Here is a 7842-nt window from a genome sequence, read left to right on the forward strand (position 1 = left end):
GTTTTGTGCAGGAATAGAAACCCTGACTAAGACAGCATTTTTTTGGGGTGGGTGGGGACAGAAGCTTATAGTCTGAATTTACTTTGATTCTGTAAGTATTTCCTGAAATCTCATTAAAACAATAGAAAAGGACTTAAAACATCTAAAGCTTTCTAGGACACATATATAAACAGGAGACAAATGGACATCAAGAAATTTTTTAAATTTATGAAATAGGTTGTAGAGGACAAGAGAAGTTGGGAGAAAGCTGAAACCTCCTGTTTGTGGAGGGAAGAGGTAATAGGGGACACTGACTTATGCCCTAGAATTCTAGGAAAGGGTTAGTTAACAAGAAAGAAGGAAGAAAATGGGAAGGTATGGTAATAAAATAGAAAATGCAGGAAATGGGGAACTGGGTAAAAAGAATAATGTTCTCAGAGCTAAGCGAAGCTAGTTAGTTCTTAAAGAAGATTAAGGTGTGTCCATAAAGAACTTTCTAAGTACCATCCCTCAGAACTCGAAACTCTCCACAGAAATAAAACAACTCAGTAGAAATGTTTGAAAATGAAGTTAAGGTGAAGTTCTCAAAAGTAGGGCTAAGAGACAAAAGATAAAAAAATGAGAGAAGGGGTAAGAAAGATGTATCATGAACATTGTTAATAGTAATAACAGAAGGCTAAACAGTGACATGGTCAGGGGAACCATCAAAGAAAATTATCCAGGGTTTAGCATCATGGATGAAAACAGATATACAAATCAGTGCCTCTTCTAGAGGAATTTCAGAAGCTGGGGAAGGACCACACGTTTCAGAGACGAAAACTAAGGTCATAGACAAAGGCATGGTGGCTAGACTGTGTGTTTGTATGTTTGTATGTATGTATGTATGTATGTATGTATGTATGTATGTATGTATGCATGTATGTATATACGTGTGTATTTTTTAAGACAAGGTGGCCTCAAACTCAGAGATCCTCCTGCCTCTGCTTCCTAAGTGCTGGGATTAAAAGCATATGCTACCACCATCCAACCTGAGTTAGACTTTTAAACATAGCTGTGCTAGAATCAAAAGGAATAGTATCTTCCAAACTATAAAAATTGTTATTGGTTTGTAATTCTTTACTTGACCAAACCAGAATCAGTCATAAGGACAGAATGCTGTCATATATCAGACATGCACAATTTCAAAACATTTACCTCGTGTCAACCCTCAGAAAGTTACTGGAGGGTGATTTCTACAAGAGTGTCAATCAAGAAGGAAGACTGCTTGGGTACATTGTAACATGGAGGAGAAAAAAGTTGCTAGACTGGCAGGTGGCACAGGGAATGCCAATGGGGAATGTCTCTAGAAGGGAGGAGGTGGGTTAGCCAGTGTACTGAGAATGTTGAGAGGCAAGAGTATTACAATTTGTGGTAGAATTAGAAGAATGAGGCACTTACAAATTTAATTTCAGGAGTGGCACAGTTCTAAAACATCAAAAAGAAAAATACAGGAATGGAGACTCTCTTACTTCTCTGCTGTTTTAGTGTCTCTTTGTTTTTAGTTCTTGTGTGGTTTGGTTGCTGGGCTTGTAGCCAGGCATTGTGGCTGATATTAGGGTGTTAATCCTGAGGTGGTGATGCTGCTCTGAGTACCTCCCTGTCACCCATCTTAGATACTCTGTGTACTTCCCTGACGTCTTATTGTTACTTTTGTGGTGCTGGGGATGGAACTCAGAGTCTTGTAAGTGCTAGGCAAGTGCTCTTCTTATTGAGCTTCTTCCTTAGCCCGGTGTCTCATAAATCGTTAAACAGTAAACAAGTGATGCTATAAACATTCATACATACGTACATACGTACGTACATACATTCATACATACATACTACAGTCTAGCCCCCATGCCTCTGTATATGGCCATAGTTTTTGCCTCTGAAACATTTGTGGCCCTCCCCCAGCTTTCTGAAATTTCTCTAGAAGGCCCTAATGCCTTCTTGGCCACCTCTTGGTCTCTATTCTGACTTGTTGTATTGGGATAACAATACAGGATTTAAAACCTCACCCATTTTAGTTGTGAATACTACTTATAAACTCATAATGATGTAAATTTGATTTAGTTGCAAACAATAAAATTACTAGAGGAGGAGATAGGAAGTTGTATGTAGGAAAGATGTTGTAATAGATCAAATTTTATTCTCCATACTAAGAATTCTATGGGGGAATATCTGAAGATAAGATAACTTTAACTACAAAGGACATTAGCTTAGAAATAGTCAATTGAAACAAAATAGCTTTTAGGTGTTTAGAAGTTCTTCCTGTGCAGGGCAGTTTTAGGTGTGCAGGCATGATGTGGAGAAATGTTAAGTGTCATGCCTGCAAAGCTGTTGACTGAATTCTGAATGCCTGTGGCACTGAAGAAAATAATTTAAAGTAGAATACTGTTCCTTCACACATGTGAGTGTGTTAACTGCCTGGTTTCCTTTTCCTTCAGTGGCAGTACGATCACCTCACAGCCACCTACCTTCTGCTTCTAGCCAAGAAGGCCCGCGGAAAGCCAGCTCGTCTACAGCTTCCGTCCTTCTCTTGTGGATCCGCCAGTACCACTCCAAAGGCAAGTTGTAGAAGCCCTGTGTGGCCACCCGCTCACCTCGCCTGCAGCCTTAGTCATGAGCAGACCCACCACCGCCAGTATGAGTAAGCCAGATGCAGATGCAAGAAAGGGTGTGTCTTCTGCAGTGCTGGGATTGAAACCAGGCTGTGCACATGCAAGCCAAGTACTCGACCGCTGTGCTCTTTCCAGTGGGTTTAAACACTGGTGAGAAAAGTGGGAGTTCTGAACTTAATATGGCATTTAAACAACCCTTCCTCTGCCCCCTTTCTCCTTTTCCTTTTTTGTCCTTTTGTAGCACATCGTGCTTACTGGGAACTAGATTAACTAAAAGAAAGTAATAGGGTTTACTTAGAAACTTACTAGCTACAGATGATATAATTCCTCTTTTTAAAAGGTTAGTTTACTTACTTATTTTAACGTATATGAGTGTTTTGTTTGCATGCATGTGTATACCATTGTGCGTTGCTTGGTGCTGGAAGAGGCCACAAGAGGATGTCAGATCCACTGGAACTGAAGTTTAAGATGGCTGTCAGCTACTTTCTGGGTGCTGGGAATTGAATCCAGGTCCTTTGCAAGAGAAACCAGTGTTTTTATCCACTGAACCATCTCTTCAGCCCTGGATAAAGTTAATTCTTCAATGTATCTTTCCTGTCTCTGCTCTTGTATACTTGACAGGGCTTTAAAAGGGAGTCAGGCCTATGAATACATGATGTACTACATTTTATATGACACGGAATACTTTAATATAAATACTTTCATGCTTATCTCATTGTTGAGATTTAGGTTTCTGCAGTTGTCAAAGCTCGAGCAATGTAAACTCTACTAGAGTTGGCTTTAAGCAAATTGTGATTCTTTTATGTGTTTCCTTTGTTGTGACTGTTGATAGTGATGGAGTTTCTATATTGTAAGCAACATGTCGTTCCTCCTAGCTCAGATTTGTTTTCTTTTAATTCTCTCTTCCATACTTGAAATCTATTTTATATCATTTATTTATTTGTTTATTTGTTTGTCTGACTTATTTATTTTATGTGTATGAGTACACTGCAGGTGTTTTCAGACACACCAGAAGAGGGTTTGTTTGGCTGTGTGCGTGTGTCTCATGCTTGCGTGTGTGTGCACACGTGCCACAGCATGCAGGTATTCAGAGGAGAGCTTTTAACAACTGATTGTCACAGGGGGTTGAGTTTATGTTCTTAGGCCAGCACCTTTGCCCACTAAGCTATTTCTCTGGAGCCCCTCCCTGTGTGCCCACTATTGCTTAAAGTCTAACGACTGTTGTTAGAAGGCTGAAGCAGGAGGATTACTGTATTCCGAAGCCAGCATGGGCTATGCATATGAATTCAGGCCAGCCTGTGGGTACGGAATAAGGCCCTATCTGTAAAACAAACTGCTTGAGGACTTTGTTAGGTGGGTGTGGGATGCTGTCATATAATCTTCGCTCAGTTTAATTCAGACTGCAGTTTAATGACTCCTCTCCAGTGTTAGGAAATATACCATAGAGTTACAGCAGTTGCTCACTGGTAAAGTATTCATTTAGCATGCATGCCTGAGGCCCTAGCTTTGATCCCTAGTATCACAGAGAACAAAAGGAAAAAAATCAGAAAGGAAAATGTATTTTTGTTATCCTCAGAAAGCCACAGTTGACCTTCTTTATATTTATTTAATATAATCCAAATGGCCCTAAATTAAGCCCCCTTTTTAAAGATCTCATACTTTTTAAATATGTTAAAGCCACTGCCTTCATGGTCTCCAGCTTGTTTTAATTCCTCCTTTAGAACTATTTTATGGTCGGGTGGATATTAGGCTCCTGACAGACCTTGTCCATCTCCCATCTTTCCTCCCCTCTTGATATTTTGACCAAACTCTGGTCAGTGCAGTTGACCCCTGTGTAAGTCTGGGGTGAGGCACTCTCACTTCCAGGCTGTCGTCTGTGTAGGTTTGGAGAGTTCTGTTAGGCTGCTGGGTGCACCATGCTCTTCCCTGTATGCGGAGTGAATCCGCCCATCACCTTTCTGGTTGCTTTGGTCAAATCCTTTAACTTCAGATTCATTTGGGTCCAGGAGGACATAAAAATATGAGCTTTGTTTCTGGTCAGGGTAATTGCAGGAAGGTATGATTTACCTCTACATCTAGAATAGTGACTTTAGCCAGACATATTCAGTTAAGATCCCTGGTGCACTCTCCTGGGCCTTTGGATTTTCTTGTCTTTGCCTTTACATGGTCTCAGTGAATGGCTTCTTTGACACATAAAGAATCCATGTGGGAAGATCTGAGAAGATACGCCTAACTTCCATTCACTACCTAGTAAATATTTACCTAACCATTGTATTATTTGGGCAGTCATGTTACTGAACCAATTATAGCAAATAGACATTTTAATGACCAGAAAATAAGCAGAAATCAAATTTTGAGTTCCTTTTTGGTGTTTGTGCTAATTAGTGAACTTGAGCAGGCAGTATAGTTTCTTTGCACTCTGATAGGATGGCCTCTTTTTCTGTGGTTTTGTTTTTAAGAGAATTAGTAATTCTGACTTACCAGTCAATTGGTGATGCGTTCACAGAGATCATTATAACGTCTGAGTCAGGAATCACTGAAGGCCACACAGTCGTCAGTAGCGTTGCCAGGCACAGTGGCCTTGGAGAACAGATCTATCTGAGTTGGCACTTGCTCTTGGAATAGTCATGCTGAGGGAAAACACAGAAACACAAGGACTCTGTACCTTGGTGAATGGGTTTCAGATTAAGTGGTCACTGTGAGGACTTTGGGAAATAGGAGTGACCACCATTGGGAGATTCAGACTGGACCAGCAGTTGAGTCTGAGTTTAGAAAAATGGAAAAGAGGGAAAATAGTAACTGTGGTGAGATAAATGTAATTAGCAGAGCTCAGATACCAAATTGGGCTTGCCAAACCTAACAACCTGAGTTTGGTATCCAGGTTCCACGGGATAGGAGAGAATTGGTTCCCATGAGTTATCCTTCATGTTCGAGCAAACACACACTCAAATAACTAGATGTCAAATTAGAAAAAAATTTCCTGTATAGAATTGTTTAGTCAAGTCAGGTGTGTTGGCATACACCTTTAATCCCAGCACATGAGAGACAGAGGAAGGCATATTTTTTGAGTTTGAAGCCAGTCTTATCTGCAGAGTAAGTTCCAGGACATCCAGGGCTACACCTGAAACCCTGACTCAAAATACAAAAACAAACAAGACTCATTCAGTCGGGGATGCTGCGTGGCAGTTTTGCCTGCTATAGAATCATCTCCGCCATCCTTTGCACAGCACTGAACTTTTCCCCACTTGCCCTAGACTTAGCATCAGTGTTTTTCTCAGCCTAGCATTCTCTCTCTGCAGTGAGTTCTCACTGGCAGTAGTTGGTAACCCTGGAGAACTCTCAGGGTAAGGAAGGGGGTAGAAAGAGCGCCTGTTTGAGGAATATAGATATGAGAAGATTTGGCCTTGAACTCAATTAGCTGTAAGTCTATGTAAAGGGGTGTAGGTGTTAGAAATTCAGTAGTACTCCACAGCCTCAGCCTGTAGGCCATGTCTAACATACTTTCAGTTTGTATGGGGAAGGATGAAGGAAAGTCACGTATTCTGTCGGTAGTGTTGGCAGAAGGCCACATGTCCTGTTTATGGGCAAAGTGTTACCATAGGGCCCAAATGTCCTATTTATGGGCAATCTTTCATAAAGCTAATTTACTCCTGGCCGAAATGATGAGCTTTTAAAATTTACTTGAACTGTGTGCTTTAAATGTTTTCTTTTTTTAATGGTCTGGAGAGATATCTTGGTGGTTAGGAGCACTGGCTGCTCTTCCGAAGGAGCCAGGTTTAATTCTCAGCACCTCACGGTGCCTTACAACTGTCTGTAACTCCAGTTCCAGGTCCAGGGGATCTGATATCCTCTTAGCCTCTATAGGCACCATGTATGCACATGGCACATAGACCTGTATGCAGACAAAATACTCTTAAACATAAGATAAAAATTAAACAAATATAGTTTTGACTGAGATTGTGTAATCTATGTGTGTGGGTGTTTAGCCATGCCATGGAAGGGGCTTGGGGGTCAGAGGACAGCTTGGGGGAGTGAGTTCTTTCCTTCCACCTCCATGAGTTCTAAAGATCAAACGCAGGTCACCAGGACTAAGAGCAGATGCTTTTACCCACTGAGCTACATGCTGGCTCCTGGTAGGTGCCCCTCAGTGTCAGAAGTTATGTCCTTCCAGCTTCTGCTTTGGTGAGACAGTACTGGTAAGTTTGCAAATGATGTGTCTAGTATTGCTGTGTAATAGTGACAGGCTAAGTCAGTTGTATTCCATATAACATCTAGCTTGTCTCTTTGTTTCTGCTTCCAGAGTTTCTCCTTGTGCTTGGGATATGCTGTTGTAAAATTCGAGTCCCGGTGTTGTTATTGCTAACTTCTTTTGCCTTTTTAAATTAATAGTCAAAGAATCTGAGCCTGGAAGATATGACCACAAGTGGTGATAACTGTGTGGCTGGATTAATAGACTATGAATTGTGTGAAGATAATTTATTAGCTCCCAAGACACCACAGGTGGGTAGTTTTATTACTTCTTAAAGCAGAATGCATGTCTTAATTATAAACACATCTAGCCCAACAGGAAATCAAGTCTGTGCTTGTAAATTTATTTACTCTCTGAGCCACTGAAGACATTAATGAGAGATTATTGGAATATTAATGAGGGGGAAGTCAGTGATTTCAAAGTTAAGAAAACCAAGATTCCATTTTGGAGCACTTCATTGCCTCTCCTTTCTTTGAATGAACTGTAATTTGCATGTAGTTAAATAGTTGAAATTCACCCTTATAGTGTTTAGCTCTGTGTTTCACAATATAGAGCCACCGGAAATTGTGACACAGTGATTCTGTTGCCCTCTCAAGGGTCTCCCATGTCCTTCTGTGAACTCCTTTCCTCTGAACTCAGGGCAGCTGCAGAGACATTCCCTCCTCCTCTAATAATTTTTGTTTAAATCCTACTTTAAGTTTGTTGGACTTTTTAGGTGTGTTGTTCAGAGTTTTCCACCAAATATGGGACTTTACGGCCAGTTGTTGTTGTTTTTTTTTAATGTGAGGTTTTTTTCTCATTATAAGTTTTGTCTTTATTCTGTTTTCTTTTTGTTCCTCAGAGTTATTTTGACCCACCTGTTTCCAGTGTGCTGATTCCCTTTCTAATGGTTCCTGACGATGCTGTGAATTATTCTAATGAGTCAGTCACTCCCCTGCCCCAGTGTTTGTGTGTGTGTGTGTGTGTGTGTGTGTG

General features: G+C 40.7%; 1 protein-coding gene across 1 annotated transcript in view; it reads left to right on the plus strand.

Moving 5' to 3' along the window:
- Melk (maternal embryonic leucine zipper kinase) overlaps positions 1 to 7842 on the plus strand; it is a 58662-nt gene that overhangs the window by 37907 nt on the left and 12913 nt on the right. The window contains exons 12-13 of the mRNA XM_021222026.2: positions 2445 to 2564; positions 7008 to 7118. Of these exons, the coding sequence (XP_021077685.1) occupies positions 2445 to 2564; positions 7008 to 7118 (231 nt within the window). The remainder of the gene's footprint in view (positions 1 to 2444; positions 2565 to 7007; positions 7119 to 7842) is intronic.

Source organism: Mus pahari, chromosome 22 (assembly GCF_900095145.1).
Source record: "Mus pahari chromosome 22, PAHARI_EIJ_v1.1, whole genome shotgun sequence".
NCBI classification, from domain to species: Eukaryota; Metazoa; Chordata; class Mammalia; order Rodentia; family Muridae; genus Mus; species Mus pahari.